The sequence below is a fragment of the Oncorhynchus masou genome, chromosome 12, assembly GCF_036934945.1.
Source record: "Oncorhynchus masou masou isolate Uvic2021 chromosome 12, UVic_Omas_1.1, whole genome shotgun sequence".
Classification (NCBI taxonomy): domain Eukaryota; kingdom Metazoa; phylum Chordata; class Actinopteri; order Salmoniformes; family Salmonidae; genus Oncorhynchus; species Oncorhynchus masou.
The window spans coordinates 46,432,361-46,452,278 of NC_088223.1; the positions used below are offsets into that span (position 1 = coordinate 46,432,361).

General features: G+C 41.7%; 1 protein-coding gene across 12 annotated transcripts in view; it reads right to left on the reverse strand.

Annotated features, from left to right (window-relative positions):
* Positions 1-2,808: 2,808 nt before the first annotated feature.
* Positions 2,809-19,918, reverse strand: part of phldb1a (pleckstrin homology-like domain, family B, member 1a) — an 80,779-nt gene continuing 63,669 nt past the window's right edge. For 6 of the 12 annotated variants that reach the window (XM_064980749.1, XM_064980758.1, XM_064980748.1 and 3 more), the window contains 11 exons: positions 18,714-18,839; positions 18,383-18,541; positions 17,792-17,938; positions 17,450-17,572; positions 17,171-17,261; positions 11,840-11,987; positions 11,147-11,300; positions 10,744-10,890; positions 9,589-9,808; positions 5,782-5,867; positions 2,809-5,166 (listed from right to left, as the gene is read on the reverse strand). In XM_064980749.1, the coding sequence (XP_064836821.1) occupies positions 5,026-5,166; positions 5,782-5,867; positions 9,589-9,808; positions 10,744-10,890; positions 11,147-11,300; positions 11,840-11,987; positions 17,171-17,261; positions 17,450-17,572; positions 17,792-17,938; positions 18,383-18,541; positions 18,714-18,839 (1,542 nt within the window). In that variant the 3' untranslated portion in view covers positions 2,809-5,025. The remainder of the gene's footprint in view (positions 5,167-5,781; positions 5,868-9,588; positions 9,809-10,743; positions 10,891-11,146; positions 11,301-11,839; positions 11,988-17,170; positions 17,262-17,449; positions 17,573-17,791; positions 17,939-18,382; positions 18,542-18,713; positions 18,840-19,918) is intronic. The other 6 variants (XM_064980756.1, XM_064980759.1, XM_064980750.1 and 3 more) reach the window with 5 other exon arrangements.

The following is a 19,918-nucleotide window of genomic DNA, read 5'->3' on the forward strand; positions in this document are numbered from 1 at the left end:
TGCTAACAGGGATATAAACAAATTTGTTTCTGAGAAATACACTTTTTGTGCGTATGAAAAATGTATTTGATCTCTATTTCAGCTCATTAAACATTTGAGCACTTTACATGTTGCGTTTATATTTCTGTTCAGCATATGTTGTCTGGTTTCTTCATATAACCACAGCCTTGCCTTTACAAAACGGAGCTAGACTCTTCCCATTTTTTATTTATTTAACCTTTATTTAACCAGGTAGACTAGTTGAGAACAAGTTCTCATTAACACTGTGACCCGGCCAAGATAAAGCACAGCAGTTTGACACATAAAACAACACAGAGTTACACATGGAATAAACAAACATAGGGTCAATAATACAGTAGAAAAAAGAAAAGTCTATATACAGTGAGTGAAAATTAGGTAAGATAAGGGAGGTAAAGACAATAAAAAAAGGCCATGGTGGCAAAGTAATTACAATATAGCAATTAAACACTGGAATGGTAGATGTGCAGAATATGAATGTGCAAGTAGAGATACTGGGGTGCAAGGAGCAAGATAAATAAATACATAAATAAATACAGTATGGGGGTATTTGGAAGGGCTGTTTACAGATGACTTATGTACAGGTGCAGTGATGTGCGAGCTGCTCTGACAGCTGGTGCTTAAAGCTAGTGAGGGAGATAAGAGTCTCCAGAACTGGAATGAGAGGCGGCGAAAGGAGGAATTGGCTTTGGGGGTGATATACCTGCTGGAGCACCTGCTACGGGTGGGTGCTGCTATGGTGACCAGTGAGCTGAGATAAGGCTGGGCTTTACCTAGCAGAGACTTGTGGATGACCTGGAGCCAGTGGGTTTGGCGACGAGTATGAAGCGATGGTCAGCCACCTTGCGGGTACAGGTCGCAGTGGTGGGTAATATATGGGGCTTTGGTGACAAAACGGATGGCACTGTGATAGACAGTATCCTATCGGTACGCAAATGCTCCTCCTTTGCCATTCTCTTGTTGCTGATGACATCATATGCTGACAGCGAGCGGTGAGACACAAACCTCTGTGTGTCTCACCGCTGGCTGTCTGTTATTTTTTGCCCATCTTAATCTTATGAGATATGGCTTTTTCTTTGCAACTCCGCCGAGAAGGCCAGCATCCCGGAGTCGCCTCTTCACTGTTGATGTTGAGACTGGTGTTTTGCAGGTACTATTTAATGGTACTATTTAAAGTTGAGGACTTGTGAGGTGTCTGTTTCTCAAACTAGACACTCTAAGGTATTTGTTCTCTTGCTTAGTTGTGCACCGGGGCCTCCCACTCCTCTTTCTATTCTGGTTAGAGAGAGTTTACACTGTTCTGTGAAGGAAGTAGTACACAGCGTTGTACAAGATCTTCAGTTTCTTGGCAATTACTCACATGGAATAGCCTTCATTTCTCAGAACAAGAATAAACTGAAGAGTTTCAGAAGAAAATACTTTGTTTCTGGTCATTTTGAGCCTGTAATCGAACCCACAAATCCTGATGCTCCAGATACTCAACTCGTCTAAAGAAGGACAGTTTTATTGCTTCTTTAATCAGAACAACAGTTTATAGCTCTGCTAACATAATTGCAAAATGATATTCTAATGATGAATTAGCCTTTTAAAATAATAAACTTGGATTAGCTAACACAATGTGTCATTGGAACACAGGAGCGATGGTTGCTGATAATGGGCCTCTGTACGTCTATGTAGATATTCCATTTAAAAAAAATCTGCCGTTTCCAGTTATTTACAACATTAACAATGTCTTCGCTGTATTTCTGATCAATTTGATGTTATTTTATTGAACAAAAAATGTGCTTTTGAACAGTAGTGTATATAGTTAGTTAGATAGTTTTGTGGGAGCCCTCTGCCCAGACAAACTCAGACTGGTTGGGGGCTGTGCACCCGTGACCTCGCGCGGGTCCTCCCTGACCCAGCCATTGACCCCTAACCCACCCTCGTTAGCCTCAGGTCACTCCGCAGGACACTGTCTGTTGGCACTGGCATGCTGTCAGTCAACACCGGCCGGCTGACTGTCGACATTGGCTGGCTGTTGTTTGACAATAGCCATAGGGGGATCTCAGCCCCTATTGAAAGAGGGTGCCAGCACAAAATCTAATATTTGGAAAGGCCAAGGACTGCAATAGCAGGAGTGGGAATGGGAGAATCCAATGCCCAATTTATCCAGACCATCACATCACCCGCCCACCACTCATTCTGGTTAGTGCTGTGGCAATATTGAGGGAAAGCTGCTGAACGCTTTATGTGTGTGTGGGTGTGGGTGTGTATATGCATGTATTTGAACCGTTCTTGTTGTATTACAAGGGATGAAACAAATAAAGTATAACATTGCAGGTAGAGAAAATCACTCTAATCCCATAGGTCCTGTGGAGGGAAGTGGGAGGGAGATAGATAGTTACATCCCACTGGACTTCTCTCTCTTGTCCTAGATGTATTGCATATGAATGATCTTCTTAAAATGCACCTTCACCTATAAATGCCATCCAGAATAGTTGTCATGTTAATTTTCTTTAAATGTTGAATATGTTTTTTATTATTATTATTATTTTTAAATAAATAAACTGTTAATTCACTGTTGTAGTTTATTTTCATAAAAAAACACAAAAAGGAAAGAAATTAGCTTTTCTTTGGAGAACTGCCTGGAATAAGCTATGTCTGCTTAAACAACAAGGCCTTGTATGGCATTCACATCCGCAAAGGTACAAAGTAACTATTGAACTTTGTTGTATCTATTTAGTACACATTGATTTACTGTTCTAGCTGCCTGATTTGTCAGTGACAAAATTAAGATTACACAATTGGTAATTATGCATTTGCAAATTTTATTTAAAAGTGTTTATGTGGAGAAAGTGTCAACACTGTCAGTACCGCCCTGTTCGCGGTGTAGAAGACTGGTTTTAAATGTTGGTGTGCTTGTGTTATGTTATTTTCCATATGAAAAGTCTTTAAAATAATATAAAAAACTAATACAATTTTTCTGACAGTCTGACCAAACATACATAAAGCATACAATAGCTGGCACAAAGATTTAGATTTCATCAGAATGAGTGAAATCTAAATAATATGCCATTAATATGATGACTTATAGTTAATCAAATATTAGACAAATTCAATAAAATAGGAATTATTTTCAGAGGCAATATAGTAGCACATACACTCTGTTAAACACATTTGGCAAAAAAAGGGAAATGATCCTTTACAAATTTTCATATTGTCTTTATAAAGTTCCCTTTATAGATCCAGAGACAGTCAGGTAGTATAAACTCTCATTTAGCTAGTCTGGCTAAAATTCTATAATATAAATACAGCGCTTTGGGGCTCTATTCAATCTGTGTCGCTGAAGCGTTAGAAATGTAAAAGTAATTTCAGACTGAGCCGACATACGCAGCGTTTACCATGAATGTAGTCTCCGCTAATGCAGGAACATTGCCTTTACATTTCAATGACCCTGTAATGCTGAACTTCTGCGATACGGATTGAATAGAGCCCTTAAACTGACTATTATAATAAACAGAGTGAGTAAAAACACATCCCTTTAAGTATCGTATGTAAAACCTTTCTTCCTTTATGATCTTTACTGGTCTGAGACCCAGGGCTACCTCTGGAAAGCTACAGGTAACTGCCAAAATAAAGGAGACGCCAACATGAAGAGTCTTAATAGGGCATTGGGTCACCACGAGCCGCCAGAACAGCTTTAATGCACCTTGGCATATATGCTACAAGTGTCTGGAACTCTATTGGAGGGATGCAACACCATTCTTCCACGAGAAATTCCATCACTTAGTGTTTTGTTGATGGTGGTGGAAAACGCTGTCTCAGGCACCGCTCCAGAATCTCCCATAAGTGTTCAATTGGGTTGAGATCTGGTGACTGAGATATATATATATACATTTACATTTTAGTCATTGAGCAGACGCTCTTATCCAGAGCGACTTACACACACACACACCCTCTAAACCCCATATGCTTCTTTATTTTTCCCCCCAATTTCATGGTATCCAATTGGTAGTTTACAGTCTTGTCCCATCGCTGCAACTCCCGTACGGACTTGGGAGAGGCGAAAGTCGAGAGCATCCTCCAAAACACGACCCAGCCAAGTCGCACTGCATGCGCCCAGCCCACCACAGGAGTTGCTAGACATCCCGGCCAGCCCAACCCTCCCCTAACCCAGACAACGCTGAACCATGACGCTGGGTCATCCGGTCGCAGCCGGCTGCGACACAGCCTGGAATCGAACCAGGATCTGTAGTGACACAGCTAGTGCCTTAGACTGCTGTGCCCCTCGGGAGGCAGTGCTCCTTTGATAGCCCTCTTTCAAAGTCACTGAGATCTCCTATTCTAGCCAACATGGCAAAATAATCAGCAACCAGGCATTTTTATACTGTACATGACCCTAAGCATGATGGGATGTTAATTGCTTAATTATCACTAATTTTCTCAAGTGTTTCCTTTAATTTATGCAGTTACCTGTATATTGGATAACTTTGCATCCTATCCATGTGAGTCCTATCCATGTGAGTTACAGAGATCTATACGTCTGAAAGGTACAGGGGTGGCAGGTAGGCCTAGTGGTTGGAGCGTTGGACTAGTAACCGAAAGGCTGCAAGATCAAATCCCCGAGCTGACAAAGTAAAAATCTGTCGTTCTTCCCCTGAACAAGGCAGTTAACCCACTGTTCCTAGGCCGTCATTGAAAAAATAATTTGTTCTTATTAACTGACTTGCACAGTTAAATAAAGGCCAAATAAACAAGGACTCAAAGAACAGCAGTAGTGGAGTGTAGCGCTGCAGACAGAAATCTGGGAGCAGCAAGCCCATGGTCTCTCTCTCTCCTGGGTCATGTTCATTAGGCACCAAACAGAAGAAGAAGGACTGAAACATAGAGGAACTACTAGGACTTGTCCAAAAATAAACTAACATTTTTGTTTTCTGTTGCAAATGGTTTAAAAATGTTTTTCCATTACATGCCCTAACAAACACAACCCGGTTGGAAGGTCTGTCACCCGGAGAGCTCAGTCCCTCAGGTCATGAACTGTGTGTATCCCTCTGCCCCGGTTACTATGACGTCCATCCAGATCCTCATGGCCTCTGGAGATGGGGCCACCATAAAGTAGAGCCGGTCGTGAGTCTTCACACAGAAGGTCAGCGACGGGTTGGGGCTCTGGAGAGAGAGAAAGGGAGAGGGGAAGGAAAATAAAATAAAGTATTATCAAGGTGAAAAATACTTTGTGGGAAAAGAGTATATTGTGAACACTCACAGTCACTCTGTAAAAATAAATTGCACCATCAATTCAACTTTATTTGACAGTGTGTTAATTATCACAAAATTACTAAGAATATAATTGGTAACTTGTCTTTGAATATTAATACATTTTGTTGACAAATAAGTTAATTACTGCAGCTCTCTCTTTGTCGAGAGCTCTTACACACACTCTTCTGTGATTTGAAAATTCACATATATCTCCAGTAAATAACATCTAGTAAGTCGCTCTGGATAAGAGCGTCTGCTAAATGACGTAAATGTAAATGTAAATGTAGTAAGAGCATTCTTTGCAAAAAATCCACATTCTTGTTAATTACCTTTAAAGTATTTATAATCAATTTCAAACCAAATATTAATATTGCAATAAAACAAAACAAAATCTGTACATTAACTAGTAAAAAAGTGATCATACATTCAAAATAAATTCAGAACTATCTCAGAAAGATGACTGAAGAATGTAATGACAATGTATTGAGTATTGAGCTGTAGCGGATAGAGTGAAGGGTTCTGTACCTTAGTGGCACTGCGCAGGTGATCGTAGTACACTTCCTCTATAGCCTGAAAGTAGATCAGTCCTTTCAGCTTGGACTCATGCTTATCTGAGAGAATAAGAGAAAAAAACAGTGTTTTAAGTTGTCTCAGAGGAGAGAAGGGAGAATCACAGTATTTCATAGTCTTATACTGATGCAATAACAGGCCTTTCGGTTTCAGTATGAACTCAGACAAAATAACACTGAATTTAATTGTGTCAAGCTTTCTTGCTGCTTCAAGGCAAAAACAAACATAAGAAATCGTGAAATGAAGATATTGTAGCCGGCTACTTTGTGAATCTACCCTATTTTTCATTGTACTGTATTGAATTGGAATTCAACAACAATTTCTAAATGTTCTGTTCTTGATTTTCCTACATACTCAATGGTCAAGTGCAGTCCAAAATATAAACTGCAAATATACTTAAAATAAGTCTTAGGATGGATGTGGAACTGTCTAAAAATGCCCTTAATTAAGATAACTGAGTTTAATAGAGCCAAACTGATATTGGAGTTAATAATTAATTCTCCCTCCTGTGTGGCAAAATAAGGATTTTTATATACAGTACCAGTCAAAAGTTTACACACACTTACTCTTTATTTTGACTATTTTCTACATTGTAGAATAATAGTGAAGACATCAAAACTATGAAATAACATATATATATCGAATCATGTAGTAACCAAAAAAGTGTTAACCTCTTGAAGCTATTTTTATGTTTGGAAAAATAACGTTCCCAAAGTAAATGGCCTATTTCTCAGGACCAGATGCTAGAATATGCATGGATTTGACAGATTAGGATAGAAAGCACTCTAAAGTTTCCAAAACTGTCAAAATATTGTCTGTGAGTCTAACAGAACTGATATTGCAGGCGAAACCCTGAGAAAAATCAAACCAGGAAGTGGCTTCTATTTTGAAAACTCCATATTCCATAGCCCCCATTGCTCCATTTAAAGGGATATCAACCAGATTCCTTTTCCTATCGCTTGCTCAAGGTGTCAACAGTCTTCAGACATAGTTTCAGGCTTTTATTTTGAAAAATGAGCCAGAAAGATAACATTGTGTCAGGTGGTCACATGAGTTTTGCTCGCGCAACAGAGTTCGGACAGCCATTTCCTTTCCCTCTCCTACTGAACAAGACCATTGCGGTTGATATATTATCAATTATATATTTTAAAAACAACCTGAGGATTGATTATAAAAAAAGTTTGACATGTTTCTGTGGACATTACGAATATTATTTGGAATTTTCGTCTGCGTTGTCATGACCGCTCTTTCCTGTGGATTTCTGAACATAACGCGACAAACAAATGGAGGTATTTTGGGTGTGAAAATAATCTCTATGGAACAAAATGAACATTTGTTGTGTAACTGGGAGTCTCGTGAGTGAAAACATCCGAAGATCATCAAAGGTAAACGATTAATTTGATTGCTTTTCTGATTTTCGTGACCAGGCTACCTGATGCTAAGTGTATTTAATGTTTTGTCATGCGATCGATAAACTTACACAAACGCTCGGATTGCTTTCGCTGTAAAGCATAATTTCAAAATCTGAGACGACAGGTGGATTAACAAAAGGCTAAGCTGTGTTTTGCAATATTGCACTTGTGATTTCATGAATATCAATATTTTTTCTAATATTATTTGACTGTATATTATATTTTTTGTCTAATATTATTTGACAGCAGTTGCTGATGACAATTGTACTGCTTAAGGGATGGGTAGCGTCAAGAAGTTAAACAAATCAAAATATAATTTCATATAATCAGAGTAGCCGCCCTTTGCCTTGATGACCGCTTTGTACACTCTTGGCATTCTCTCAACCAGCTTCACCTGGAATACTTTTCCAACAGTCTTGAAGGGGTACCCACATATGCTGAGCACTTGTTGGCTGTGTTTCCTTCACTCTGCGGTCCAACTCATCCCAAACCATCTCAATTGGGTTGAGGCCGGGTGATTGTGGAGGCCAGGTCATTTGATGCAGCCCTCCATCACTCTCCTTCTTGGTTAAATAGCCCTTACACAACCTGGATGTGTGTGGGGTCATTGTCCTGTTGAAAAACAAATGATAGTCCCACTAAGTGCAAACAAGATGGGATGGCATATAGCTGCAAAATGCTGTGGTAGCCATGCTGGCTAAGTGTGCCTTGAATTCTAAATAAATCACTGACAGTGTCACCAGCAAAGCAACCCACACCATCACACCTCCTCCTCCATGCTTCCCGGTTGGAATCACACATGCGGAGATCATCCATTCACCTACTCTGCCTCTCACAAAGACACAGCGGTTGGAACCGAAAATCTCAAATTTGGACTCAAATTAAACCAAAAGGACAGATTTCCACTGGTCTAATGTCCATTGCTCGTGTTTCTTGGTCCAAGCAAGTCTCCTTTTCTTATTGGTGCCCTTTAGTAGTTGTTACTTTGCAGCAAGTCGACCATGAAGACCTGATTCACACAGTCTCCTCTGAACAGTTGATGTTGAAATGTGTCTGTTACTTGAACTCTGTGAAGCATTTATTTGGACTGCAATTTCTGAGGCTGGTAACTCTAATGAACTTATCCTCTGCAGCAGAGGTAACTGGGTCTTCCTTTCTTGTGGCAGTCCTCATGAGAGACAGTTTCTTCATAGTGCTTGATGGTTTTTGCAACTGCACTTGAAGAAACTTTCAAAGTTCTTGAAAATGTCAGGATTAACTGACCTTCATGTCTTAAAGTAATGATGGACTGTTTGCTTATTTTAGCTGTTCTTGCCACAATATGGACATTTTACCAAAAAGGGCAATATGGTCTTTTACCAAAAAGGGCTATCTTCTGTGTACCACCCCTACCTTGTCACAACACACCTGATTGGCTCAAATGCATTAAGAAGTAAAGAAATTCCACAAATTAACTTTTAACAATGCACACCTCATGTAGCTGATTGAGATAATTCTAAAAGTGTGCAAAGCTGTCTTCAATGTAAAGGGTGGCTACTTCGAAGAATCTCAAATATAAACTGTATATATTTGTTTAAAACTTTTTGGGTTAATACATGATTCCATGTGTGTTAATTAATAGTTTTGATGCCTTCACTATTATTCTACAATGTAGAAAATAGTAAAAATAAAGAAAAACCCTTGAATTAGTAGGTGTGTCCAAACTTTTGACTGGGACTGTGTGTGTGTGTGTGTGTGTGTGTGTGTGTGTGTGTGTGTGTGTGTGTGTGTGTGTGTGTGTGTGTGTGTGTGTGTGTGTGTGTGTGTGTGTGTGTGTGTGTGTGTGTGTGTGTGTAAATATATATATATATATTTATCCATATTCAGCCAGCGAGGCACTTTAGTGTACATGGAAAACAAAGAAAGCAGACCAATAGCTGACAACAATTAAAAACCAAATCCTTTGAAACCCGTCCCACTTTCTCTTTCACCATCTTGCCTTTTTTGATTAGCCAAATCTGCTTCGTAATGAGATAAATGTTTTTGAAGATGTTGTGAGTTTGGTTCTGTTAGTCACGACCAAGCCAGCCAGGAGCTAGCCTAGCCTCTTTGCCTCCCTTAGAAACGCACAGCACCAGAAAGTATTGCAGCTTATTTCATCACCATCATCATCGTCAGGAGTGAGGGGGTGAAAAGGCTAGGCGGAAGTGATCAGAGAGAGGGAGAAAGAGAGAGAGGAGTGGAGATTCGGAGAATAGGGCAGAAGTGGGCAAACCATACCATAGGGAATAGGGTGCCATATCCTCTTTCCTATGTGGTTCATAGAAATAAATGTTGTGATTACTAATTAAGGAATGACTTCCTTCCTCACCAGCATAGTAGGAGAAGTTCCTCTTGAGGCGGTCGAAGACAAACCAGCGTTTCTTCCACGACTTGATCTTGCCACCCATCTTGACCAGGTGTCCCTTGCACATCTTCTCTGAGAGGATGACGTAGGGACAGGTGTCTACGTTGTGACCCGATGACTCCACGTGCGAACGCAAGTCAAACTCCTCCTTCCTGATGGGTAGGTAGCGGGTCATGGGGCGGGCCTGGGAAGAGGACAGACAGGGAGGTGAAGAACATTACTTTATTATCATAGAGACACTTACATGTTTCCTTAATCCAAACCCCCCCAGACACACTAACACACACCCCACAAAGAGGCTTCACCATGAAATTAGAATGACTAGTATGGATATCCCGTTCAAATAAATGGTTTGTGATGGGTGGACCGACGGCCATGTTGAGTGTGCCCATGAGTATTCTATTTCAACTGTAGTGGTCTGAGGCTCGGCTATGTCCCTTTTAGTAATTCTATTTTTATGTCTATCCCCGTGTGAATGAAAGTTCCATCCATATACTGCACAAGCTGAGGCAGCAGTGTAGTGGGGAGACTTAATATGTATGATAATATAAGTATTACTTAACTAGGCACACCAGGTGCACCTTCATCATCCCAGAGGATGTTTGTTTAGTTTCACTGTTCATGGCAGAAAATATAGACAATTAAACCCAATCAACTAAAAGCACTCGTGATATATATCATACTGGGGCGGCAGTGTAGCCTAGTGGTTAGAGCGTTGGACTAGTAACCGAAAGGTTGCAAGTTCAAATCCCCGAGCTGACAAGGTACAAATCTGTCGTTCTGCCCCTGAACAGGCAGTTAACCCACTGTTCCTAGGCCGTCATTGAAAATAAGAATTTGTTCTTAATTGACTTGCCTGGTTAAATATAGGTAAAATAAAAAAATAAAAACTTTAGCATGAACCCACTCTCTCCCTTCTCTCCCTCTGTCTTTTTCTCTCTCTTCTTCCTTCAAACTCTCCATTCCCCTCCCTCTCTTTTTGTTTTCTCTCTTCACTCACCGTTTGATCTTCCCACCCTCACTCCCCATTTCTTGTCTTTCCTTCTCTCCACCCCCCTCTTTCTCAATCCTCCCTCCCCTCCATCCTGTCCTCCTCTCCTGCTGCGTTGTTACACTAACCTGAGAGAAGTGCTTCTCTCTCATCTTCACCTCCTCCTCCACCAATCTCTGCCTGTGGGTCGTCTCGTCCTGCAACCTCCTCTCGGCCTCCTCGCGCCTCCTCCGCTCCTCCTCCAACATCTGCCTCCGCGCCTGCACCTCCCTCTCCTGGGGACGGGCGGGAGGAAAAGAGAAGAGAACAGATGGAGAGAAGAATGGAGGAAGGGAGAGTGGAGTAATAGAGATGAGAGAGACAAGAAGTATAGACATGTTAGTAGAGTGCAGGACGTAAACAATAACAAGGTGAATGGTAGGGTCAGGGGAAATAAGGGTTAATGATTGAGAGTGAGACACATAGAAGAGAATAAGGGTGTTGAGACAACTAAAATTCAGTTGCACTGTAGTAGAAGGAATCTCCATTTGCCATAATTATCTGTAGGTTATATGCTCCATTGGTGTTGGTGGGAGACATGTTGTTTGTACACACTCTGCTCTCCACCAGCCTGGCTTTCTCCTGCTGAGCCTCCTTCAACATCTTCTCCATCTCCTCGATCCTCAGGGCCTCAAGCCCACTGCCACTACATGGAGAAAGAGAGATGTTATGTTACTACTACACAGGGGGGGGGGGGGGGTGAATCTCAAATTAGATGTTTACTACAGTACTGCACTGGGAATGAGAAGTAAATAAAAACATGACTCCAAATCCAACATTCTACAAACAACAAAGCTCCAAAGCAGAACCAGTTACCAGAGTAGCACTCCTCTGTGGATAACATTCAAGAAGCTTTTGTACAACACTATGGAACTGCTATTATATCTGCCTCAGTTATATATGAAACAGTTTCTACTGTAGTATCTTCCCCGGGGGAACTCCATAAACAACTCAAACAGGTGAGGTTCTCCTTGCCTACTGCTTGAGTGGGTTGGCATAGCAACAAGCTGGAGTGAAACTTGTTGTCAAGGGAACAGACATGTAACAAAACATGTTGTCAGGGGAACAAAAGTGAACACAGTGACCCCTCATCATCAGGGACACAGAGAGGGCAGATTTGAGTGTTCCCATGGAAACAGACTGAGTTGCCGTGGTATCCCCGTCTCTCCCCTTCTCGTCTCTCACCTTTCTGGAGAACAGGCAGAGTTGTTGCCGGTGGAGACGGAGGTCTCGACGCTGTCAGAGCTCTCCAGGCTGAGGGTGTCGTACTGCGGGTCCCCTGAGGGGGGTGTCTGGTGGTGTAGGATGGAGTGGTGGACCATGGGAGAAGGGCCTGTGGGAGGAGGTGAAAACAGGACAGTGAAATGGTTATCTAATGTCTGCAGCGCAAGCACCACCCAGTGGTACTGAGATGTCATAGCAGGCCATTGTTTAGACCTGACAGAGGCCAGGATATTTGTAAAAATGTCAACAGTGAAGAGGCTACTCTAGGATGCTGGCCTTCAAGGCAGAGTTCCTCTGTCCAGTGTTTGTGTTCTTTTGCCCATCTTAATATTTTCTTTTTATTGGCCTTGCAACTCTGCCTAGAAGGCCAGCATCCTAGAGTCGCCTCTTCACTGTTGACGTTGAGACTGTTGTTTTGCGGGAACTATTTAATGAAGCTGTCAGTTGAGGACTTGTGAGGTGTCTGTTTCTCAAACTAGACACTATAATGTACTTGTCCTCTTGCTCAGTTGTGCACCGGGGCCTCCCACTCCTCTTTCTATTCTGATTTGAGAGAGTTTGCGCTGTTCTGTGAAGGGAATAGTACACAGCATTGTACGAGAACTTTAGTTTCTTGGCAGTTGTCACATGGAATAGCATTCATTTCTCAGAACAAGAATAAACTGATGAGTTTCAGAAAAAGGTTATTTATTTCTGGCCATTTTGAGCCTGTAATCGAACCCACAAATGCTGATGCTCCAGATACTCAACTAGTCTAAAGAAGGACAGTTTTATTGCTTCTTTAATCAGAACAATAGTTTTCAGCTCTGCTAACATAATTCCAAAAGGGTTTTCTAATGATCAATTACCCTTTTAAAATAATAAACTTGGATTAGCTAACACAACATGCCATTGTAACATAGGAGTGATGGATGCTGATAATGGGCCTCTGTACGCCTATGTAGATATTCCATAACAAATCAGCCGTTTCCAGCTACAGTAGTTATTTACAACATTAACAATGTCTACACTGTATTTCTGATCAATTTGATGTTATTTTAATGGACTAAAATTTGCTCTTCTTTCAAAAACAAGGACATTTCTAAGTGAACACAAACTTTTGAACGGTAGTGTATATAAAAGAATAAAACATTTAATAATATATAATATTAAAAACATTACATTTCACGACACATTAAGTGTGTGCCCTCAGACCACTACTCGATTACCACAAATCTACAACACAAAATCCATGTGGACGTGTTTGTATAATGCATATGTTATCGTGTGTGCTTGCGTGTGTCTGTGACTGTCTCTTCACAGTCCCCGTTATTTCATAAGGTATATTTTTACTTGTTTAAAAAAAAATCTTATTCTACTGCTTACATCAATTACCTGATGTGGAATAGAGTTCCATGTAGTCTTGGCTCTATGTAGTACTGTGCACCTCCCATAGTCTGTTCTGGACTTGGGGACTGTGAATAGACCTTTGGTGGCATTTCTTGTGGGGTATGCATGGGTGTCTGAGCTGTGTGCTAGTGGTTTAAACAGACAGCTTGGTGCATTCAACATGTCAATACTTCTCACAGATACAAGTAGTGATGAAGTCAATCTCTCCTCTACTTTGAGCCAGGAGAGATTGACAATTGTTATTTTCCTAAATCCCTCTTTGTGGCACCTGACCACATGACTGGACAGTAGTCCAGGTGCGACAAAACTACGGCGTGTAGGACCTGCCTTGTTGATAGCATTGTTAAGAAGGCAGAGCAGTCCTTTATTATGGACAAACTTCTCCACATCTTAGCTACAGTTGCCTCAATATGTTTTGACCATGACAATGTACAATCCAGGGTTACACTCAACTTGCAAAATTTCCACATTATTAATTACAAGTTTTAGTTGAGGTTTAGGGTTTAGTGAATGATTTGTCCCAAATACTATGATTTTCAGTTTTTTTTTTATATTTAAGACTAACTTATTTCTAGCCACCCATTCTGAAACTGACTGCAGCTCTTTGTTAAGTGTTGCAGTGATTTCACTTGCTGTGGTAACTGATGTGTATTGTGTTGAATCAGATGGAGTACAATAAATAATCTGCTTCTTTTTCAGATTTGCAACAGTGCATTAAGCTATTACTTTGCTTTATTTTAACTAAGGTCTGGAACATTGTCAAGAGCACCTACACATGCCAAACATCTGGGCAACTCTGAAACAACTATCTGTAAAGGACATACTAACAGCAGCATCAGCTGAGAAAGCATGAATTACCCAGACAGATATTTAGCAGAGGAAATATTTACATCTATATCATTCTGCATTGGATGCAGCATTTAGCTAGAACGCTAACGCTCAATGATATACAGTGCATTCGGAATGTATTCAGACCCCTTGACTTTTTCTACATTTTGTTACGTTATAGCCTTATTCTAAAATGTATTAAATTGTTGTTTTTCCTCATCAATTGAGACACACAATACCACATAATGGCAAAGCAAAATGTGCCTTTTACTGAGGAGTGGCTTTCGTCTGGCCACTCTACCATAAAGGCCTGATTGATGGAGTGCTGCAGAGATGGGAGAACCTTCCAGAAGGACAATCATCTCCACAGAGGAACTCTGGAGCTCTGTCAGAGTGATCATCAGGTTCTTGATCACCTCCCTGACCAAGGGTCTTCTCCCCGATTGTTCAGTTTGGCCGGTCGGCCAGCTCTAGGAAGAGTATTGGTGGTTCCAAACTTCTTCAATTTTAGAATGATGAAGGCCACTCTATTCTTGGGGACCTTCAATGCTGCAGAAATGTTTTGGTACCCGTCCCCAGACCTGTGCCTGGATGTACAATCCTGTCTCGGGAACTCTACAGACAATTCCTTCGACCTCATGGCTTGGTTTTTGTCCTGACATGCACTGTCAACTGTGGGACCTTATGGAGACAGATGTGTGCCTTTCCAAATCATCTCCAATCAATTGAATTGACCACAGGTGGACTCCAATCCAGTTGTAGAAACATCGCAAGGATGATCAGTGGAAACAGGATGCACCTGAGCTCAATTTTGAGTCTTATAGCAAAGGGTGTAAATAAGGTATTTCTGTTTTTTATTGTTATTACATTTGCAAGAATTTCTAAAATCCTGTTTTCACTTTGTCGTTATGTGGTATTGTGTGTAGATTAATGAGGTAAAAAATGTATTTAATAGATTTTATAATAAGTCTGTAACGTAACAAAATGTGGAAAAAGTAAAGTGGTCTGAATACTTTCTGAATGCACTGTATGGCTCGGTTGATGCCATATCATTGATCCAGACATTTTGGAGGGCTATATTTTTGCATCATAGTCATAGCTGGTCTGAATTCTGTGTTATAGGCTCGAATACAAAAAAACATACATTTTTTCTAGAGCATAGGGGCCACGAGGAAGAAAATACCCACTACCTGTTGGACTGTCTACAACTGGGGAAGGTTCAGAGTTAGGTGGGAGGGACTCTGTGAAACCACAATGTAAGAACAATGTAAGTGAAGAACAACGGCACCCTTTTAAGTGCAGCATTCTACTATATGAGGCATTTTATCTGGTTTTGCATTTATTTTACTTAAACTTTATTTAAGACCCAGGTCTCTTACAAATGAATCCTGCTGTATTCATGCAATTCATCAAACATTTCCCAACAGTTTCCCCCTACAGTTGATCTTTTCTCCAACAACATCATAGTTTTGGTTCTAGTCTCAGAGGTACGGTAACGTCCATGGTCTTTTGGCTATGAGGGCATTATACTGTAGAAGTGGGAGAAGCAGTGATGTGTACTAGTAAACTCAACAAAAAAAGAAACGTCCTCTCACTGTCAACTGTGTTTATTTTCAGCAAACGTAACATGTGTAAATATTTGCATGAACATAACAAGATTCAAAAACTGAGACATAAACTGAATAAGTTCCACAGACATGTGACTGACAGAAATTTAATAATGTGTCCCTGTACAAAGGGCGGTCAAAATCAAAAGTAACAGTCAGTATCTGGTGTGGCCACCAGCTGCATTAAGTACTGCAGTGCGTCTCCTCCTCCAATTCTTGCTGTGGGATGTTACCCCACTTTTCCACCAAGGCACCTGCAAGTTCCAGGACATTTCTAGGGGGAATGGCCCTCGCCCTCAACCTCCGATCTAACAGGTCCCAGACGTGCTCAATGGGATTGAGATCCGGGCTCTTCGCTGGTCATGGCTGAACACTGACATTCCTGTCTTGCAGGAAATCATGCACAGAACGAGCAGTATGGCTGGTGGCATTGTCATGCTGGAGGGTCATGTCAGGATGAGCCTGCAGGAAGAGTACCACATGAGGGAGAAGGATGTCTTCCCTGTAACGCACAACATTGAGATTGCCTGTAAATGACAACAAGCTCAGTCCGATGATGCTGTGACACACCGCTCCAGACCATGACGGACCCTCCACCTCCAAATCGATCCCGCTCCAGAGTACAGGCCTTGGTGTAGCTCATTCCTTTCACGATAAACGGGATTCCAACCATCACCCCTGGTGAGACAAAACCGTGACTCGTCAGTGAAGAGCACTTTTTGCCAGTCCTGTCTGGTCCAGCAACGGTGGGGTTGTGCCCATAGGCAACATTGCTGCCGGTGATGTCTGGTGAGGACCTGCCTTTACAACAGGCCTACAGCCCTCAGTCCAGCCTCTCTCAACCTATTGCGGACAGTCTGAGCACTGATGGAGGGATTGTGCGTTCCTGATGTAACTCGGCAGTTGTTGTTGCCATCCTGTACCTGTCCCGCAGATGTGATGTTCAGACGTACCGATCTTGTGCAGGTATTGTTACACGTGGTCTGCCACTGCGAGGACGATCAGCTGTCCGTCCTGTCTCCCTGTAGCACTGTCTTAGGCATCTCACAGTATGGACATTGCAATTTATTAGCCTGGCCACATCTGCAGTCCTCATGTCTCCTTGCAGCATGCCTAAGGCACGTTCACGCAAATGAGCAGGAACCCTGGGCATCTTTCTTTTGGTGTTTTTCAGAGTCAGTAGAAAGACCTCTTTAGTGTCCTAAGTTTTCACAACTGTGACCTTAATTGCCTACCGTCTGTAAGCTGTTAGTGTCTTAACGACCGTTCCACAGGTGCATGTACATTAATTGTTTATGGTTCATTGAACAAGCATGGGAAACAGTGTTTAAACCCTTTACAATAAAGATCTTTGAAGTTATTTAGATTTTACAAATTATCTTTGAAAGACAGGTCCTGAAAAAGAGATGTTTATTTTTTTGCTGAGTTTAGATGGAACCAGACAGGGGAAAGGGAGGGGCTCTGTTACCTTTGCTCTGCAGTGACAGCTGTCTCCTGGTGTCCATCACCATGTCTGGAGGGCCTGATGCCGACAGCTCCCTAGACACCAGCTGCAGACCCTGGGAGGGGACAGAGAGAGTTGGGAGTTATGAAGAGGTATTACATATACATGTAGAATATAATAGAGAATATCAGAATATAATATGGAATAGAATATAATAAAAGAGAAGGGAAGAGCATAGAGTAGAATAAAATAGTTCCTACCACCATGATCTATGGGTAGAGGATGTATAAGAGAGTCCCTTACCTTGATGGGTGTGCTTCGGCCCAGTGTAACCCCATTGGACTGTGGAGGGCTGGCAGTACCATTGACACTACTAGAGCGTGATGCTGTCTGACCTACATCACCATCTGGTTTTGACCGGTACACCTGAAGACAAGACCAGAGGAGTCAAACAAGTCAGTCAGACAGGTGACCAGAAGAGGTCTCCATGACACAACCGGAGACCAAGATGACTGATGTCAACAATCACCAACACTGGCCAGCAACCCAACCCTGATCAAAATGCCAAACATAATATCAGGAAATGAAATAAAGAATAGAACAAATAGCGTAGTAGATTAAAGCAAAGAGAGGCGAGAGGTTTACCTGGCTAGGTCTGCGTGAGGAGTGAGACTTAGCAGGGAGAGGGGGAGGGCATGACTGGTGGTGGGGCTCCCCTGCTGACATTATGTCCTGGTACCAGCGCTCTAAGTTAAGGGCCGGGTTGTGAGGTCTAATCCACTCAGGCTGGCTCTGAGGGGGGTGGTGGTGCAGAGAGTTCAGGCAGAGGAGAGCAAAGAAGAAGAGCAACAGAGACAGGATGAGAAGCATAAAAGAGGTAGGAGGCAGGAGAAATAAGAAGTAATAGAACGGAAATTCCTTGATATGAGTCATTTAAAGCTGATGGCGAATACTTTCTTTTACCAAGACAGTAATAGAAACCATCCATAACATAGTGAATAAAGTAAAGTAATTTCAGAACATTCTATGCGCAGAAAGGTTGGTCCATTCACCAAAAACTAAATTCTAACCACACTATATGAAAAAGGAGAAAGCTCAGTTTATCTATACCGAATCCCAAGATAACTTCATCCACAATACATTTTATTCCATATCTCCATAAACCATTTAAATGTGGTCTACGTGTGACAGTCTGAAAGGTAAGAGGGGTTTAAAAGCCAGGAGGGAGGTACACACCTCAACTGAGATAGTGGGGGAGGTGTCACATGGAGTTGTGTGGCAGGAGAAGGCAGCATCAGTGAGCGCAAGCTGGAATGACTGGATAGAAAGTGTGGGGGAGGGGCCAAGTTTCTGCACCCCCAACATCTGGCTTAACTGACTAACTGTGACGTATTCCTTTACAAAGATAATCAACACACAAATGCGCACAGACACAAACACACACACAAGGCAAAGGTTGTAGATATTGGGAGAGAGCAGAGAGAGGTAGGAATGTTAACCAAGGGTATATGTCCAAGAAAGCCAACAGAAACAGAGGGAATAATAGAAAGTAGGTGGTATATTCTACCTCGCCGGGCAGAGCTGCTGCAGCAACAGCGAGAGAGAGGCAGTGAGGAGCAGGGGAGGTAGAGTAGGTTGGGAGAGGACCACCGCTCCCATACATCTTATAGACATCAGCGAGCCTGAGGTACTCCTGCATCAACACCAACACCCACAACACAAGCACACACAAGTTAAAATAAGGGATATATTGTATACCTAAAGACAAAATACCCTTACATTCCCATAATTATTATTATTTTTACATTTTAGTTAGTTAGCAGACGCTTTTACCCAGAGCTACTAACAGTAGGGAATGCATACATGTTTGTACTCCCCCCCACCCCCCACACACACACACAAACACACTTTTCTATTGCTATCCTTGTGGGGACCAAATAATTGATTCCCCTCTATTTCCCTAACCCATAACCCTGAATCTAACCTTAACCTTTAACCTAACCATAACCCAAACTCTAACCCCTAACCCTAACCTCAATTCTAACCCTAACCCTAATTGTAACCCCAACCCCTAAGCCTAAAATTGCATTTTTCCTTGTGGGACTGGCAAAATGTCCACCCCGAATATCCCTTGTTTTACTATCCTTGTGAGGACTTCTGGTACCCACAAGGATAGTTAAACAAACACACACACACACACACACACACACACACACACACACAGATTCAGAGATTCCCACACACATGTACGAGTTCCTAAAATTAATTTTGTATTTGATCATTTTCACACAAAAAAATAATTCACCTCAAACTACAGTACAGGTACTCATCACAAAGGGTAAAGGTAAGCCAGCCAAGCCACAAAAAACAAACAGACACTTGGTTCAAACATACTGGATCCAAAGTCACAAATTGAGACAACCCCAACACAAACGATACAAATGTAGATGCAGAAACATTCAGGCACAGGCCACCTTGTCATAAGACACACCTACAGACTAATACAAACAAGGGATTATTTTTCAAGCTTCTCAAAAACACATATTGTGGCGGCAGGTAGCCTAGTAGTTAGAGCGTTGGACTAGTAACCGAAAGGTTGCAAGATCAAATCCCCAAGCTGACAAGGTAAAAATCTGTCGTTCTGCCCCTGAACAAGGCAGTTAACCCACTGTTCCTAGGCCGTCATTGAAAATAAGAATTTGTTCTTAATTGACTTGCCTTGTTAAATAAAGGTGAAATATTCCTCTCATGTCCATTTCTATTAGTGGAAGC